This window comes from Alligator sinensis, unplaced genomic scaffold (assembly GCF_000455745.1).
Source record: "Alligator sinensis unplaced genomic scaffold, ASM45574v1 scaffold157_1, whole genome shotgun sequence".
In the NCBI taxonomy this organism is placed as follows: Eukaryota; Metazoa; Chordata; order Crocodylia; family Alligatoridae; genus Alligator; species Alligator sinensis.
The window spans coordinates 1519886-1540002 of NW_005842316.1; the positions used below are offsets into that span (position 1 = coordinate 1519886).

General features: G+C 38.8%; 1 protein-coding gene across 4 annotated transcripts in view; it reads right to left on the minus strand.

The window, feature by feature from the left end:
• THOC2 (THO complex 2) overlaps positions 1-20117 on the minus strand; it is a 74839-nt gene that overhangs the window by 11723 nt on the left and 42999 nt on the right. For all 4 annotated transcript variants that reach the window (XM_025209909.1, XM_014522200.2, XM_025209908.1 and 1 more), the window contains 13 exons: positions 18235-18352; positions 17256-17435; positions 14892-15056; positions 13980-14255; positions 12864-13005; positions 8755-8912; positions 7210-7338; positions 6399-6530; positions 6131-6315; positions 5281-5465; positions 4304-4406; positions 3164-3600; positions 853-911 (listed from right to left, as the gene is read on the minus strand). In XM_025209909.1, the coding sequence (XP_025065694.1) occupies positions 853-911; positions 3164-3600; positions 4304-4406; positions 5281-5465; positions 6131-6315; positions 6399-6530; positions 7210-7338; positions 8755-8912; positions 12864-13005; positions 13980-14255; positions 14892-15056; positions 17256-17435; positions 18235-18352 (2269 nt within the window). The remainder of the gene's footprint in view (positions 1-852; positions 912-3163; positions 3601-4303; positions 4407-5280; positions 5466-6130; positions 6316-6398; positions 6531-7209; positions 7339-8754; positions 8913-12863; positions 13006-13979; positions 14256-14891; positions 15057-17255; positions 17436-18234; positions 18353-20117) is intronic.

Genomic DNA, 20117 nt, shown 5'->3' on the forward strand with positions numbered 1-20117 from the left:
CAGTGCTCTTGATGAAGTATTAGTAACTTACAGTTTTAAAGGTTCAACGTACTGCAAATTCAAAGATTCCATGTACATAGATGGTTTAGAAATAAAATTAAATATGGAGCAAGGAATGGCTACCCTGAGTCTTCAAGTAGGCTACACCCACGGTTTTGTGCTGCGCTTGAATGCCTGGGGTTTCTCTTTGCTGGGTGGTAGGCTTGGTTGCCACATCTGGTTTTATCGTAACGCAGGGCTCAACATGGTGGGAACCCATTGGAATATAAACAAACCTCGAAGGGAAGGTACAACAGAAGCTGCATGCTCACTGAATATACACAACTACAGGAGAACTGATCACCAAGGAGACTTTAAAATGGAACTCCTTTTCAAGACTCCTCCTTTAGAAGGCACACATCGGTGTGATGCTCATCAAGAAGCCTGATGAATTCAGAGGTATTGTATATCCCGTATCATCCAGGAAATCTTCAGTGCTATAGATTCTTCAATTAGTGCAGAAAAATATGCTCCACTCTGCTGCAAAGACTCATTTGCTTGTAGCTACCATTGCACTCCAAAAAAACTGACTGCTTAAAACAATGAGGCACTTCTGTGTAAAAATTCTCTTGCCATTTTCAAACACTATTTACAAAATTTGTGCTAGGTCCTTGAAGCTTTACTTTTTCTAATAAAAAATATTTAATAGAAAAAATAGTCCACCAATAAAGAAAAGGAATGCATTTTCTAATGCAATATTAAACCTCCAGTGGTTCCAGGGTAAACTTGGCACAAAACTTGAAGGAAGTCGGACACTGGCATTCCAAACTCGTGAGCCTAACATAGGCGCTGCCTTCCTCAGGCTATACTAACCTTTACTGTTGAGGAATGTGATGGAGAAGAATGGGTATCAACTTTGCGGCGTTTTTGTTCTAGAGGAGCAAAAGAAAACAGAAAAAACAGTGAGCAATAAAAGCTTAACAAAAGCAGGAATTTCAAAACTCAAAAGGAATTTAAATTTTGAACTAAAGATCTGCTATAGAAGACGCTTAGTTTTTTTAATCATTTAGAGAAATCAGCAAGTCTGGGTTCCTCTTATTCCACAATTTCCCTAACTTTGCTGTAGAACCTGTTCTGGAGTTTAAACGTTCATTTAAAATAATGTGTTAATAACCTGCAAGGTTGTGAGGTGGGGAAAAGGGTACGGTGGAAACAGATGCAACCCCATTTTTCTGAGCTTACTAAAAGCCAACAGCAATAAGGAGATGATTATTTTCAGTCACCTCAGCAGTTTTTCATGCCAAACCTCAAAAGTGACTTAAACGACAAAGTTGTTAACCATCTTCCTGATTACTAGAATGACTCTGTGCCCTGCAAAGGCCCAAAAGCCCACCTTCTAACCTACTAGATATCAAATGCTTCTCTTCTTCCCCACCCACAACCCCTTTAGTGCCAAGGACAGAAATTACACATAAACCAGTATATGTGATTGGAAACTGTAACTTTAAACCTGTAACAGAACAGAAGTTCAATGCACATAAACCAGTTTCAAAACAGCTGAAACCAGTTTAAGACACAGCTGGATTAATGTAGTATCAGACTTAACTGATTTAGGATAAACTGGTCTATCGCATTTCTGTTCTAGATCCCTTCCTGACTCAAGTTAACTCTTAGGCCCCTCAACAGCCCAGGATGCTTTCTTTCCATCTCCTCCAGTGTGGGCAGGCTAGAATTGGTCCAAGCTGTATGCTCTAGTGGAGCAGGGCTGGTTCCGTCCCCAGGCTGTCACAGAGCTAAGGCAGCAAAGCCTCTGGTCCCTAGCCTGTGTCCTGTCAGTACTGTAAGCCTGGTGGAAGGCAGGGAGAGACCCCCCCGCCACCAGCCCTGGCCCCCCAATCCTCTGCAAGGGTCGCCCCATCCTGAAGCTGGGCCACCGCAAGTCACTGAAGTGTAAGGGGGAAGGGGGAGAAGCACTTCCCCATCCTTGGGCCAGCACCCTGGGCCAGGGTCTGCCCGTGTTGGGGGGAGGCCCATGCCTGCTCCCCCTGCCCCCAGCATAGATCTGGCCAGCTGTGAGAGTATCAGATTGGCTGCTGAGCACCGTCCCTTGCTAGTTTCTGACCTGCAGGAGAGAGGGAAGGAGCCCCTATCCTAGTGCAGAGCTGGGGTCTGCCCCCCTCTCCTGCTGGCCCAGATCAGGCACACTGTCCCTCCCCCAAGCTTCCCAGGTAAGACAAGCTTTAGCTCAAGCACTGTTGTTCAGCGCAGGGACACCGATACACGAGACACAGGAGCATGGCAGTTTAATCGAATCTGCTCCGACACACTGGAATTCCAGCACGAAGCAGCCTCGCTGATCCTGTCTAGGCACCCTGGATGTCAGGTTAGCTCCTTATCGGTTCCATCTACGCATCTTAGAGAAACTTGCAAAGATTGAATTGATTCTGCCTCAAGCTTTTTGACTGTCTGTACTTAGCCCAGATGGATCCATACATGCCCAAAACAGAAGTTTTGCAAAATTTAGATCATTCTTACTATTCAAACTATGTAAACCTATAGCTTAAAAGATGAAAGTGCTACTTTACAATCTTCATAAGGATTATAAAACATGCACATAAAACCATATTTAAAATTCTTAAACAATGGGCTCTGTCAGAGGTGTAATTACCAATTTCTGCACCCTTGGCAGAGATGCTACAGTGGAGGGAGAGCTGGGGGAGGTTGAGCATGGGACAGTCCTCCTTGACCCTGGCTGCTGAGACTGCTGCATCATAAAACTCCCAACACCCAGGCTGCTGCTGCCACAGTGCAGGCTCTCAAGGGGATGCCAGTCTGGTGCCTACTCTAAATCAGTACCCAGGACTAATGCCCCACTTGCCTACCCCGAATTACATTACTGGGCCCTGTAATATTCAGTGCCCATTGAAATTGGTGGGAGTTTTGAATACCTCACAGCAAGGGGAAGACTATCCTCACAGTTTGCACAATAATGGAAGTCAAGATCCGTCACAAACTTTGCCCCACAAAATTAAAGGGTTGTAAAAGATTACATGCCAACTAGCTTCTAGGTATCCTCCTAAGCCCACTTAGTAAGTATTTTTAACTAGTCAGCAAGCTTCCAACGGTCTGTATATTTTCCAAAAGGCAGCTTAAGAAACAAGAAAAAAACAAAACAAGATTTTACCCCTTTCAGATTCTGATGTTTCTGATCGGGGAACAGGTGACTTCAAGGACCCAACTACTGGCATCTTTTCTCCTCCTTTAATATTTTCCTTGGATTTCATATCCTTCGCTACATCTCTTTCTCTGGACGGCTCCTTTTCTCTCTCCTTTTCAGCAGCTGACTTTGACTCAATGTTGATAACAACTGTCTTGGATTTTTCATCTTTCGGGGTTTTCTCTTCTTTCTTGATTTTTTCTTTCTCTTTGTCAGACTTTGGTGTTTTTTCCTTGGTGTCTCTTGCTTTATCATCTTTGATTGCCCGTTCTTCCTTTGGTTTATCTTTCCCATCCTTTCCAAGTGCCTTGGCCTCTGGAGTGGCAGCTGGAGTCTTTTCTTTTTTTTCTTTATCTTTTTCCTTCCCACCTTTTTCTTTGTCTTCTTTTTCTTTAATAACTTTGCTGTGTAAAAAAGAAACCCAAAACACAGTAAATACTCATATCAGGTTTCATCACAAATTTCAAATCAGTTTTCCTTTTAACTACAAGACGAAAAATTCTTCAAAATGACAAAATGAACAACAAATTTCTCCATCCCTCAGTGCCTTTTTCCTTTTCTTCACAGCAACAACGGGGAAGCAGGGAACAAAATACTACTAAGGGACTGGCAGGGTTCTAGAGCATTACAAATACAGCATGCATTACAAAACCCTCATTTTGGACCTGAGGTTATTTACCCTAGTAGGCAGGCAAAGAGCAATACCAATTTCATGTGCCCAACCTGACCAGGAACTAGGTACATATATAGAGAGGTCTAGAGCCCTCTGCTCTTCATGGACAGAGCTCCCGGTGCTTAAATGAATCTTTAAACTTAATCCATTTAACACAGGTATTTCTTTAGTTCAACATCATTCATTAAATAATCTGGAACTAAAATGAATTTCATTGCATATTTTGGAAGAAAACAGTCTAAGTTATTCAAATCCATTTCAACTTCTCCATCTTGTGGATCAAGAGAACATAACTTGTACTTTTACACCAAGCAAAATGGACAACTTTATTTTCACTTCTTGCTAAATACTCTTTACAAGGGTAAGCTGCATTCAAATATAATTGTAAAATACTGAACTAAGACACTGGGGAAACTGAAGAGTAGATTTCTCACCTATTAGAAGCACTGTTTCCGTTGCTTGTCGTCACCTTAGGTGTTGTATTGACTGCTTTACTAATAATTTTCATAGCACCCTGAGATTTCTCCTTTAATTTATCTGTTTAAAAAAAACCCAACACACACTAAAACTTAATCCACTAAACTTGTACTTTGGCTCAATGCTATTAGCACCCCTCCCCCAATAGATTTTGTATTTCAAAATACACATAAAACTGGGTTTAACTGATCGACAGCTATGCTGATCACGGTACATTTTCTAGTAATGAAGGATTAATGCTACAAGCAACAAACCATGAGTATCTTTTAAAGCATGGATGGGTCCCATTTAACATTCTCATTGTGATGTTAAACTAGGCAATCCCTATAGTCACTTTTTCAAAGGTTAGATTTATAGTATTAAAATAATTCACGTATGGCACGGGTGCATCCAGCCTGTGGAGCCATTTCATCTGGCCCATGGGGATCTCCACGGGTCCAAAAATTTGGTGGCAGGGGAGCAGTGGCCATGAATACAGTCACTCTCCCCCCTGCCAAATTCCCATGCCTCATGTGCACCCCTTTCCTCTGCTGGACTGGTCAATGCCTTCCACCCCCACTTCTGGGTCAGGGCCAGGCCATGCCCCCCCTTCTCCTGCTGTGGAGCCAGACTGGGGCCGGGCCATGTCCCCTCCCTGCCCTCTCACAGCGGGGCCTGATTGCAGCCTGGGCAGGCTCTCTTTCCCCCATCACAAGGCCAGGTTGAGGCCTGGCCATGCCCCCTTCCCTGCCATTGGTCCACGTCAAGTTCTTTTATCCCATGGGGCTGCGCTGAAACTGGCCTGCCCCCAATCCCCAGCCCCGCTGCACCTGTCCCAGGGACTGGATAGGGACCACCAGACAGATCTAGCTCACAGACAGACCAGGCACTGCCCATCCAGTCCACCGGGCAAAAACATTAGGCACTACTGGCTTATAGCAAACAAATATCTTACCAGTCTCCTCAGCAGTGCTTTCTTCCAGTTTAGCTGTATTAATTGCGAGTGATGCAGGCAGCCCAGCACCACCTGGCCCATTTTGCACTGTTGCAGCTACAGCATTCCTGGCAGGAGGGTCTTTGTGATGGAATTCATTTTCAGGTACCATATAAGGCTTTCTACTTTTCAACTGCCCCGAATAGCTGAAAGTCGCACAGAGTGTTAAATATGCACAGACATAAAGCGATATATAAACATTGGTTGGGGTTTAAAAAGGTCAATTAAAACCTAAGTGTTTAGCACTTTTTCCAAAATGGTCTGCAATATTCCTTCCTTCTATTACTTCAATCAGGCTTTTAAAAGAACCTGATCCTCCAGATCCTGCCTTCAAAAACACTCTGAAAAATCACGGCTATTTATTTATTTTTAATTCTAACAATTCTACAGCTACTATGATGAAAAAAATATCTTTCAAGCACTTAAGATGTACATGGAAGAAGGTGTGCTCATCAAGTGAAAAACAAAATTAAAAGTATACTATACTGCTCTAGAACAGCATGTGCCTAGGTGGAGTACCTTTGTTATCTTATAACCATACATTCCTCCCAGCCAACTGCTACTCTACCAGTTCTGTTTAAAGTTAAGTGCTTCATGATGGGGGATCTTGACTTTCTTTGTGCCCTGTGAAGTTCTTGGCACACTTAACCATCACGTGCTACAAAGTGAAAGCTTCAGTTCACATCAGCCCCAAGGTACAGGCCTGTAAGATCTTCCAAGATAAGGCAGAACTCAAATATGCCAAGACAGAGTTCCAAGTCTTTCCTTTCATGATGTATATTAATCACTGTTTAAAGTAAGATGTTGTTACCCCATAGCCAATGCATATAGATCAGGTCTCTTCTCTTTCTCTTCCTGACATATCTTATGTACTCTTCTTTCCAAGGCTTGGCCCAGATTCAGCACTTTTGGATACCACGGAAGGATTTTGGTCAACACAATCAAGATATTTCTGATATGTGTATATTCTCCTGTTTCAAGGCAGTGTACAGAAGCCTGGAAAACAATTTGTTGAAGACTATCAAGATAGTTTTCATCAATATTTAAGTGTGTCATATCATTTCAACTTCCTTATTTACCTTAGTTAGTTTATAGTGCCATTTGTGGACGACATGTCGAAAATTCTCATAATCTAACTGGTCAGCTTTGTTTCCACCATCAAACCCAGTTGCCCGTAAGATGGTAAGAAAACCTGGGTAGTTGCCACATTCCTGCACATTTAAAAGAGAGAAAAAAAGGTTGATTTTGAACAAAACCAAACTTGTTCAGGGAGCATTTTTAAAAATTATACTTCAAGAGTTAAAATGCAACTGAAGCACACTGCTTTCAAAAACTGACTATACAGACATTGACCTTGTTCATACATTGCAAGATTTAGATGACTTTTCTAAAATAATTAATTCCAAATTAATGCCTGGCTATTGAGGTCTGGCATGAGAACAAATCATTTTAACTGGTGCTATAAAGAAGGTTTCTTCATTCTCACATGTTACCTACAAGACTGCCTATGGTCAATCTGAGATATACTTTTTTACTTTACCCCCTATTCTATATGAATTTTTATCAATGGCATTAGACTTCAATAAATTAGGCCTTGCCCAATTCATCTTAGAAATAAATGGACAAAAGGGTAAGAGCCAGTAAAAATTTTGTGTAAGATTTTGAATGATGAAAGCATTATACAGAAATCCTTTACAATTACAGAAATGCCACATCTGAGCATTATTAATAATGCATCCAGTTTAAAATCAGAACACGAGATTAGACACTCAATTATACTTAATGTCTTACAGCATTAAAGCTCAACTAACACCCACTTATTTGGCTTGGCTTAATCTGTAGGGCTCCTCCAGTTATTCATGAAGCAGATTATTTGACAACTTTACGTACCTTTTCATATATGACTCTATCACTGTGCCATCTAGTTACAGTCTCTAGCATGCAGCACAGAAACCTGCCATATCTACTGGCTTCATTTTCAGTGCAACTTGCTACTGTATAGATTATATCAGAGAAAACCTGGGAAAAACAGAAAATAAAGATGACTTAAAATCAAATGCAACTGCTTCAGTCTTCTTGCTTCATGGCCATAATAGCTGGTTTACCGAAATATAAAGGAACAATTTATTTTGAACTGTAAATTCCTCTACATTGTTTTTATCAGCATCTTTGTTAATTCCTAAATAATCAGCACTAGAGAAGGTATTAGACACACACACACCACTGTTATCACTATCAAAGCATACTGATAAAAGCTCTTATGATACAGCTGTTACATGTGTATGATTCTATAGCTAGAAATGTGTAGCAAAACTACTCCAAATATTAACAGTAATTAGCTAGCTTTTATCCCAAAAGTATCATGCAAATGTAACAGATTTTAACAACTACTGCATGCTCCAAAACAGAAGCTTCCCCTCATCTTTGGTTCATTTGTCCATACCCAGAGACATCTATAAACTGTAGCTGAAATGTAGTTCTAATCAGAACATTCATTATAAGAGGTACTTTGAAAGATCACATCTAAATCCAGTATTTTCAACTTAAAAGTGAGGTTTTTTTTCCCAAATGGCACAGCTTTCAAACTCGACCCAATTCTGAAAGTTAAATAGGATACTTGTCTATTTTCAGAGGGTAAATTATGCCCTCAATGATGCTGTGTGACCCCACTGCCTTCAACAGGTAGAATACATCGGAAACAATAAGTTAGCAAAAAATCCTGGTGATGTGCAAGAAAAACTAGAATCTTGTGAAGGCTCTCCAACTCTGTTGGGGGATGATGATAAGCAGTAAAAATATACTTCTGTCAGAAACAGGACTGCGAACACCAGCCAATTCAAATGGGCACCCAGAAGACCAAACAGTCTTTCAAGAAGAAACCAAACAAAGATCAGCGATATAAGTTTTTAAACTAGTTTCTAAAAGTGCAAGTGTAACTTTGCAACAGGATCTGAATTGTTCTGTTCTTGCTTTCTATAACTATCATCCATCTTTTGCAATGCAATGGGGGGCAGATAAACTGGAGGATGATATCTTGGCTCAGAACTAAGGGAATACCTGGCTCAGACCTGGCAGCCAGAAAAAAAAGAGGAGAGGGAAGGGTCTTTAGGAAAGCCTTTTAAAACAAATACTTAAAATGATGTTCCTTTGACTTTTAACTTACGTTGCCTACCCGGTCTCTCTCGACATCAAGATCTAGGAAAGGACAGCATTTTCATATGCTCATTGCCTAGCACCCCAGTCCTGATAAGGACCTTCAAAATGCTATGGTAATAATGATAAATACAGATTCTGGAACATGGACACACCTAGTTGTTTTGTTGAAGCATACAGACATTTCTTTTTAGTGGGAAAAATATGCAAAAGTTTCTGAAAGAAAAAAAACTACTTAATTATATAACTTGTAAATACCATTTAAGAACTCCGGCTACTTACTCTATCGTAACAGAGAAGTGTGGAAAAATTGGGAGTTTTCTGTTGATGTACTAGTTCTACAAAGTGAGCACAGTAAACAGCATCAATTGCAGAAAAAATGCACCGAGGAAATATACACAGCTGTAGAAATTTTGTGATAGTTTCATTTTTGGTAGACTCTGTAAAACAAAGGGAAAGAAAATATAAAAATGTGTTATGACAATATCAAGTTTTACGTAAGGCAGCTAGCCCTCAAAATTCTTCCACAAAAAGATTCCACATCACTCATCTATGTGCTTCAGAAATACATTGTGAATTAGAACATTTAACATCTCAGACATCTACTCATTCTAACTCAGGAAAACTCAAATCCAACAGTTTTTTTAGTAGCTCAGTGAGGTTTATCTAACAGATGTAATCTATTCATTAACTGTGCACATTTTACTCGGTTATACACAACGGATGATATATGGCTCAGAACTACCTCACTAATTTATTCTACTGACTGAAAGACCTGTACAGAATATCAAATGTTGTAAATTAGCAAAGCAAATGAACATAAGGGATTAAAACACCATAACAATTTGTTGCAAATGTCGACTGACGATCTGTTGCTAGTGTCCCTCCTTTGGGGAAGAGGGGTCAAGGATGAAGAAGGCTAACAACATACTGAGTTGCATTAGTAGGAGTGCTGCCAACAAATCAAGATAGGTGGTTATTTCCCTCTATTTAGCACTGGTGAGGCCACATTTGGAGCAGTGTGCGCAGTTTTGGGTTCCCCACTACAGAAAGGATGTGGACAAGTTGGGGAGAGTCCAGTGGAAGACAACAAAAATGGTGAGGGAGCTGGGAGACATGACTTCTGAGGAGAGGCAGGGGGTGGACTAGATCACCACCTAAGATCCTTTCCAACCCTAATTTTCTATGATTCTATACTCTGGAAGTTCACAAGTTCTACTGATTTTTAAGTTCAACCTAAAAATGACTTCATCTTGCTTCGTAAGAACTAACTGAACCTCAGATCAAAGGAGGTAAATATCGGCCTTATTACAGGGAAGTAATGACCATCTGCAAAACTCGAATCCAAACAACAGGTTAGAACCAAGACTTGGTCACTCGGGAAATTATGCCCATGTAGATCCACATGGAACAGTCTTTCCATGGCAGCCATAAAATCCTAGGCTGGAGCAGAGGAATCAGATTTATTACACTGATGTAACCAAGAGCAACCTACTACAGTAACACGTCTATATTGTTGCAAAGAGAAAGCTTAACCATGGATTCCATGGCCCAGCGAGAAAAACATGTATATGAACATATAGCTTCCTCAACTGCCTAAGACTCAATAAAAGCAGAAATGCTCATTATGATGCAGCTCTTGGGACAAAATTGAATGATACCCTAACAAAGCATTTAACTGGAAAAATCAGATTATAATTTTGGGTAACTACATTATTCTGCACCAGTTTAGGACAACATATACATTATGGTCAAATCACTTAAAAAAAAAACCGCCCACAGAAATCTTGTAAATAAAGATACTTCCTAAACCACAATGAATTTCAACTTTATGCAAATGGGTTCTTATCCTAAATACTTCAGTTCAGGATAGTTAGGTATTCAGGCATTTTGTACTGGCAAGAATTTTGTTTTTAATTTGCCTTTTTGTCCAGCAAATTAACCACCTATGAAGTGACCACTATCAAAACTAAGTAATCACCTAGTGTTTGAAATAAAGCCTGCTCCCTTGAAATTAAAATTGATTTATCTTGATAACATAGTATATTTTTAAAATCTGTTTTTTTGTTATTAAACTATTACAGTGTTAATGTTGCCAGAACTAATTCAGAAAAAGCAGGGCCTATGGAAAGCAGCCAAAGTTTCACACACTTACTTGCCAAAAGCCAACTATCCTTTTCCAGTTTCAGCCTCTGTAGCACCCTCTGCACATGCTCCAACTGTTTCTTTTCCTCCTCGAGAAGCTTGTCCTGAAGAGCTGTACAACGTTCTTTCTCTTTCTTCTTTTTATTTGGAGGCTACAAGTGTTAATGCATTTCACTTTAATATTTTGTTACCCCTTACTATATTAAAAAAAATGGTAGTTAGCATAATAAGAATCATGTATTCCTCTAGCAGCCTCTTTACTTGGGTGCATATCCCACTTTAATTAACAGATCATTATCTAATTTTAATCATTAAATATTCAGGGCCTCTATATTAAACTGAGAGCACAAATGACAATCTTATTTTCTAATCACAGACCTGCCTTATAGCCCTTATTCAGTAATGTCCATGGGCTTGTAAATGCAAGGATGCTCAGTAGTTAATCTAAATTAACGTAAAAATAATAATTAGAAGTGAATTAATAATTTAGAATTACAGTGGACTTAATTCAGTTTCACTCAATTCACGAAAGTTATTAAAACTGGATAAGCAAGCAGGCGAGTTCATTTATCTTGGTAATATGAGGTATTTAAGTGTAAGTGGGTTTCTGCTATTCTTTTTGGACAACACTATAAATCCATCTAAACCATGAGGAAAAGACTGTCCTGCCTGGAACAGTATGCATAGTCAGCTTATTGCTGCCACTCAGGGAGAGAACTAAAAAGAATTTGAAAAAATGTTATGTAACTGACTGTCAGTGATGTTAGTACCACAAGCAGAGACCAAATTTGTTCCACTCCCATGCTGAAGTAAATTTAAGCAAAGTGAACAGCCTTTTATGTGCTTCGTATTTCCTGTAATGCATTAAACCAGTTACCAGATGCACTATCAAAAAGAGCACCTGCAGTAAACCAAATCCTATATGCTGCTGTTTTGAAAATCCTAAGAAGAAATAGTACCAATACAAAAACTAAATATTATGCTGCTTCAAACTGAGATTACAACCATTACAAGGTTTCCTGAAAACCCATTTTTATCCTTAGAAATGTTTATAGGTTTGAACTGAAATGTTAGAGCCAATTTAAAATACTAAACTATTTTTTAGAGTTAGTAAGAAAAAACATACCATTTCCTGATTGTCATCTATAGCTTTCATCTGTACTTTAAGTTTATTGAGACAACAAAAATGGTGAGGGAGCTGGGAGACATGACTTCTGAGGAGAGGCAGGGGGTGGACTAGATCACCACCTAAGATCCTTTCCAACCCTAATTTTCTATGATTCTATACTCTGGAAGTTCACAAGTTCTACTGATTTTTAAGTTCAACCTAAAAATGACTTCATCTTGCTTCGTAAGAACTAACTGAACCTCAGATCAAAGGAGGTAAATATCGGCCTTATTACAGGGAAGTAATGACCATCTGCAAAACTCGAATCCAAACAACAGGTTAGAACCAAGACTTGGTCACTCGGGAAATTATGCCCATGTAGATCCACATGGAACAGTCTTTCCATGGCAGCCATAAAATCCTAGGCTGGAGCAGAGGAATCAGATTTATTACACTGATGTAACCAAGAGCAACCTACTACAGTAACACGTCTATATTGTTGCAAAGAGAAAGCTTAACCATGGATTCCATGGCCCAGCGAGAAAAACATGTATATGAACATATAGCTTCCTCAACTGCCTAAGACTCAATAAAAGCAGAAATGCTCATTATGATGCAGCTCTTGGGACAAAATTGAATGATACCCTAACAAAGCATTTAACTGGAAAAATCAGATTATAATTTTGGGTAACTACATTATTCTGCACCAGTTTAGGACAACATATACATTATGGTCAAATCACTTAAAAAAAAAACCGCCCACAGAAATCTTGTAAATAAAGATACTTCCTAAACCACAATGAATTTCAACTTTATGCAAATGGGTTCTTATCCTAAATACTTCAGTTCAGGATAGTTAGGTATTCAGGCATTTTGTACTGGCAAGAATTTTGTTTTTAATTTGCCTTTTTGTCCAGCAAATTAACCACCTATGAAGTGACCACTATCAAAACTAAGTAATCACCTAGTGTTTGAAATAAAGCCTGCTCCCTTGAAATTAAAATTGATTTATCTTGATAACATAGTATATTTTTAAAATCTGTTTTTTTGTTATTAAACTATTACAGTGTTAATGTTGCCAGAACTAATTCAGAAAAAGCAGGGCCTATGGAAAGCAGCCAAAGTTTCACACACTTACTTGCCAAAAGCCAACTATCCTTTTCCAGTTTCAGCCTCTGTAGCACCCTCTGCACATGCTCCAACTGTTTCTTTTCCTCCTCGAGAAGCTTGTCCTGAAGAGCTGTACAACGTTCTTTCTCTTTCTTCTTTTTATTTGGAGGCTACAAGTGTTAATGCATTTCACTTTAATATTTTGTTACCCCTTACTATATTAAAAAAAATGGTAGTTAGCATAATAAGAATCATGTATTCCTCTAGCAGCCTCTTTACTTGGGTGCATATCCCACTTTAATTAACAGATCATTATCTAATTTTAATCATTAAATATTCAGGGCCTCTATATTAAACTGAGAGCACAAATGACAATCTTATTTTCTAATCACAGACCTGCCTTATAGCCCTTATTCAGTAATGTCCATGGGCTTGTAAATGCAAGGATGCTCAGTAGTTAATCTAAATTAACGTAAAAATAATAATTAGAAGTGAATTAATAATTTAGAATTACAGTGGACTTAATTCAGTTTCACTCAATTCACGAAAGTTATTAAAACTGGATAAGCAAGCAGGCGAGTTCATTTATCTTGGTAATATGAGGTATTTAAGTGTAAGTGGGTTTCTGCTATTCTTTTTGGACAACACTATAAATCCATCTAAACCATGAGGAAAAGACTGTCCTGCCTGGAACAGTATGCATAGTCAGCTTATTGCTGCCACTCAGGGAGAGAACTAAAAAGAATTTGAAAAAATGTTATGTAACTGACTGTCAGTGATGTTAGTACCACAAGCAGAGACCAAATTTGTTCCACTCCCATGCTGAAGTAAATTTAAGCAAAGTGAACAGCCTTTTATGTGCTTCGTATTTCCTGTAATGCATTAAACCAGTTACCAGATGCACTATCAAAAAGAGCACCTGCAGTAAACCAAATCCTATATGCTGCTGTTTTGAAAATCCTAATAAGAAATAGTACCAATACAAAAACTAAATATTATGCTGCTTCAAACTGAGATTACAACCATTACAAGGTTTCCTGAAAACCCATTTTTATCCTTAGAAATGTTTATAGGTTTGAACTGAAATGTTAGAGCCAATTTAAAATACTAAACTATTTTTTAGAGTTAGTAAGAAAAAACATACCATTTCCTGATTGTCATCTATAGCTTTCATCTGTACTTTAAGTTTATTGACTTCTCTCTCATAGCTGTTATGCGGAACAGCAAGGTCATACATTGTCAGTGACCAGAACGTAGCATAGAACTGTGGACTGATGTCATCCCAAACCTTGGGAAGGTGCAAGGAGATCACAGCATCATGAACAGGAGCCATGACTATCTCACACGATGTGATGTATTTGTGAACTTTGTGCTGCTGTTTATTCCCCTTTTCGGCTTTTTTAAGTTCATCATATTTTGACTGAGGATTAAAAAGTTATTAGTAATTTGTAGCATTTGCCTATATCTAAATAATCAATATCTCTAAACAATTAAATTTCTTACATGAAGGCACTGAACACTCAAAGGAAAAAAATCCAACTTTTCTACATGGTAGAGTTCAATACCGATGCACACAATTTTATTTATATACATAAAATAGAAAAAAAAATGTCTGCGGATCTCTGAACAAACCTCTGGAGAACAAAATGATGCCACTGCAACAATTCAAGTCCCTGTTACAAACTAAAGGCACTAGAGCGTCTTAATGAAACAGATAAAAAGACTTGAGTTTCTGAAAGCCCACACAAAAAGTTTTACTCAGAAAGCTCAAACTGCTGCATCATTTTAGCTAAAGGCAAGCAGCTTCCACTACCAGTGGCAACATAGGGAATTAAAGCTGGGGGGGGAGAGCAGCCCCGGGAGGGAAGCAGCTGGCTCCGCCACTCCCGTGCCGGTCCATAGCACAAAAAAGTTGGGAACCACTGTCCTAAAAGACACAGCGAATTTCCAGTGAGAAGCTAAAAAAAGGCATACAGTTGTATCCAGCAGTTAGGTTATAACTTAACACTGCAGCTGCAGAAAGCAAAAAATAGACCCCCACAATCCTTTTACTTACCGAAATATGATGTGCATACATAGGCCTCGACAGGAAAAATGCAGCATCATGGGGTGTGTGAAATTCATTACAGAGAACATCAATAGAAGGCACTCGCTTAATGTAATCTTCTGTGCTTAGATTGGATGCTAAAAACCCACCAAACTGTACCAGAGTATCATGGCACTGAATTGAAAAACAAAGAATTACAGACTAGTCAGTGTTTGACAACAACTTTTAAAAAGATAAATCGCATGCGCTTGGGGAACAAACCACTGGTCACATAAGCTTCTTGCAAAAAAGAAATAGCAAATACTCTACCCTATTAGAAGTATGTAAACTTAGGGCTTACTCAATGGTTTTGTACCCCTTACCTAAAGATTCTTAGAGTTAGAATAATATAGCAAAATAACCTGTCAACTGTTGCTACATTAAGTCTTTAACAAGTCTCTCCTTTTTGTCAGCACCCTGAACTAAAAAACTAGAAGAAAAGAACGCTAAGAAAACAAATAAAAGCACAACAGTATCTACGTCATTTCCATTAAGAACCATCACAATCCATTCTAGACTCTGACATGTATTTTAAATCCTACAATGCTCCTTGGTGGAGAAGCATAATTGAATGGAGATGTCAATGGACTTTTTGTGCACAGTGTATTGTGACTGAGCCAATGGACTATAACAATACTTATCAATGTATAAATTGTCCATTGAAGATATTTTGAAGGAGGTCATAAAACAATTCTAACCGTACATACCTGATAGTTTCCAGTACAGATAATAAATTGTTATTTAATGCCTCTTAACATTGAGACCCAAAGTGGGAGACATGGAATCTCAGATGAGTGTATGATGACTTAAGACCTTCCTGTTTCTGACTCCAAAAAGATAAAAACAGATTTTTTTTTTTAAATTAAGTTTCCGATCAGATTATATGGTCAACGGAATGGCTGCAGAGAACAGCCTGAAACCTTTCAACGTAAAATTGTTTGCTCGTGTTCAGATTTCCTCATAAGAAGGAAAAAAACTTGTTTTAATCTTTCACCTACAAATAAGTCACTTGTCTTCTAGATTGAATTGGAAGCAATTATAAAAGCTGCTGGCTTATAATCAATTTAGAAGGCACGAATACATGGTCTCTGTTTAGTTCCTAAAAGTACTAAGTAGGTGAGGCAACTTGTCCACTTCTCCTCTGAAATGCAGGTGAGACTAGGAGGTCTCACGGGCCTTCACTGTCAAGTGTGTATTTCTTGGACTTCTATACATCATTTGTTTGTTCATACCCCCTGCTAGACTAGATTACATGATTTCCTTTTGACACCAAAATAGTTATATACTGTATAAGCAAAACATTTGAGAAAAAAAAAAAATCAAAATTAGACTAGGAGCCTCAGCCTTTCAAACTCTGTACAAAGTACACGGAACAATCTCAATCCACAAATTTACAAGGACACTTTTTTAGTAAACAACCTAAAAAAAAAAATTACATTTCTGCCTCTCTAATTATAAAGAAAAGATAGCCATTTTTATTAAAGGTGTGCAAAGCGGGCAGTATTCAATTCAGATTCGGCCCGATTCAGGGGACGGTGGTTCGATTTGCTGATTCAGATTACTGTCCCAATTCGATTTGGCCGAATCCGAAGATTTGATTCTGATTCGGAGAATCAGCGATTCAGACAGACACAGCTTTTTATGTTTTTTCTACATACCTCAAGGTAGCAGGCCTGGCTCGTGAATACTGAGATGGTGGGGCAGATGGAGCATCCCGCAGGAGCGCAGAGGGGTGCCCCACGCACTTGGCAGTGCCCCCACCCAAGCACCCTTCCAGCTTGGCGATCGGCCACGGGGGACCCCAGGTGCCCCCGACTCAGGAGGCACCAGTCGCGGAGCTGAGGGGTTCCCCCGCGCACTCGGTGGCAGACCCAGATGTGGACCAGAAGTATTTCTAGTCTACTTCCGGGTCCACCGCCAAGCACACAGGGGAATACCCCTCCCCCCTGCGCTCCTATGGGATGCTCCATCTGCTAGCTCAACATTCACGAGCTGCACATGGTACCTCGAGGTACGTAGAAAAAAACATATAAAGCTGTGTCTATGGCTGAATTGGTGAATCTCTCAATCTATTCAGAGGCTTCCGATTCGATTCGGAGAGATTAACAGATCTCCTGATTCAATTCGGAATCAGAGATTCAGCCGCCAAATCGGGCCGAATCTCCTCTGAATCAAATCGACTAAAGCTTTGTACAGCCCTAATTTTTATTATTATTTTTAAAGCAAACAGATTAATTTACCAATAAAAACCGCTGTGTGATATTTTTATCAAACTAACAGCCCAGAATTAAACCCTTACTTTAAAAAAGCAAACTTGTAATAGTTTGTGCTTACCTGATCATACAGCTTTCCTACCAACTTCAGATGTTTCTCTCCTCCTTCCTGAAAGATCACACCATTTCGCTGTTGAGCCATCAGCAGACACAGTGGAAGGGCAAGATCATGGTCCAATAATGCATCTTTCAATCTCTGAGAAGATTTTTTTGTGTTTCTGATCTGGCCAAAATATCCACCCTGCAAAGAAGCCAAGAAAACAAGAGGTTTAAAAACCGCTATTATAGAAAATAACACATATAGGCTAAGATTATGATTTTGGACCTTGTATGTAACATTTACGCAAATCACTTTTCATTCAATAGAACATTCCTGAAGATCTATCACTGCAAAGTAGTGTTTTGGGAGGTTTGTTGGGTTGGGTTTTTTTGCCTTCCCTCCATAATTTAAGGGATGGTCCAGTTCTTGACATACTTTACCTAGCAAATTCTCTGCCAATGCACTCACCCAAATATTGGTAGAACACTAGTTCTTCCTACTCTTGTCTTGTGGCACTATAGGATTCTTATGTACTTTTTTTAAATCATGTGCTTTTCGGTCATGCCATGCAAGATTGCCAGAACAGATGTTCTTCTGGACAAATCTTTTATTACATTCTGTCTAGTCCATCTGCAGGGATCTGAGGCCCAGCAAGTCTCCTCTAGTTCTACATTCCTAAGCACATATCTTAGCAAGCGACTTTTAATCTTTCTGCCTAAGTGCACTCCCAACTGCCCTTCACATTGCCCGAGGAGATAAATCAGAATACATATACTTTACGCAGGACTACAGCAAGTCAAAGATCTTGCTTATTTAGTACGGCATTTTAGATCTGTATCAGCTACCTCCTAGGATCATCTCTGTGTAATGCAAAAATTTGAATTTTTAGTTCACATTTCAGGTATCAGAGCTGCTTCCACATGAGATTAAGTGTCTTTAAATAGATGCATTACTGTTTAGGTGCTACTAGGATTTGCAATAAATTAACCTTCATTCTCACCTCAGCTTTTAGCTGTTCGCCACCAGTCATGGCCTCTAGCTGCTCCATTGTCATCTCTTCTGTAATTTCTATTCCAGCCATTTTTTGTACCACCTCTTTTAAAATAAGCAAATCAAAGCTGCACAGAACAAAAATTAGAACTACATAAATATGAGAGCTACTATGAAGAACATAAATTGTTATTTAAAATAATCAATACAAATGGAATGCAATTTGCATGTTAAAACTGCTGTAATAAGTAGGCAATACCTAATTTATTTTCAAAAGGTAATTAAGATCCAGAAACACTTAAACGCTGACACAAACGGATTTGGTAATGTTAACATGTGCAATATAATTACATTTAAAAGAAAGTAACTTCCATAGGATAAAGAACAGGACCTCAAAGATCTCTGCAAAAAGTAATACATTAGGACCCAGTTCTGCAAACAGTAATGGGTACAATGCTCATGATCTACAATGCCAAGAATAAAACGAGCATTTTCTGATGAAAATTGTTTTTTAAATTCTGTGCAGACTCTAAGGCACTTGCTGTCAGCATTTTTGTACTTGCTCTGAGTGTAGAGCTTGTTTTGCTATAGTAACCATGTGTTTAAATTAAGGTGCAAAAAGTAAGAAATGCCAACACAGCCACCACCTTCAGATTAACTTTGATATGCTCAATTCCAAAAGAAGGAGAGCAAATTAAATGGCCAAATAAGGACAAACCGCATCTTACAGTAAAAATCACACGTTAATATGTTTATAAAACTCTTCTATTGCAATTTCATACCCAAAATTCTGACATTACAAAACATTTTGTATCCAGTGTGATACATTCGATATAGTATCATAAGGCACATTTCACATCATCAAGAATTCTGTGATCAGATGATCTAGTTTTCAAGAAAAACAGTTGGCAGACTAACCGCATGCTTCTTCCAAAGACTAGTACTGTCACTCCAATCTCGTTTTAACCATTTACATCAACAATTTACCCTAGTTACCAAAATTAGATTTCCCCCCTGATTTGAATAACCAAGAAAATGGACTACTTGCTATGCGTTTATTGCTTTTTAAGAGAAATCAGAGTAGTACTATAATTGTCCCAAACAGACTTCTTAAAAGAGATCTTGCAAAAGCCTAAGAAATATTTGCTTAAAGCAAATGCTGATCTGAACTCCCCAAAACAAACCTCAGAGTATTTAATGATGTTTTTTGTTGTCATTTTTCAATCATGATGTATATACCCAGATTTCAGCTTTGGGAATCAACTGCATCCTTACTCCACACACTCCAATTTACCCAGCCATTAATGGAACAATTGAGTCCAACTATCAGGCTAAAAGCTATTTAATTTTATATTGCATCTTAAGTTAAATTTTGAAATAAACAATTAATACTTATATATTTGTGCAACATTATGGAACGAGAGCAACTATTACCTACCTTATTTCTGGTGGTCAGTGCAACTGTGCCATCACCAGATTACATAATAATATTATGGAACGAGAGAAACTATTACCTACCTTATTTCTGGTGGTCAATGCAACTGTGCCATCACCAGATTACATAATAAGGTGGTAACTGGTGCGCAGTGAAGGAAAAGTGTGATGGGAAGGGAAAAGACTGAAATTTTCAAAATCTCAAAACCCTAGAAAAGTGTGCTGAAATGCCTCTTCCTATCAGTGGTTCTTTTTAAGCAAAAGGGTAAGATCTTAACTACATTAAAGCATGAGTTGCTAATTAGGAATGTGAAAAGTTAAACAGTTAAAACCACTATATTTATACTGGTAATGCATTACAGTTAGCATTTAGCATGGAATACAATTCAGCAGGGAAGGGAAGCGGTGTAGTGGCCCAGCAAAGCAGCCAGGCAGGCATACCGCCCGCCTGCTGCCGCC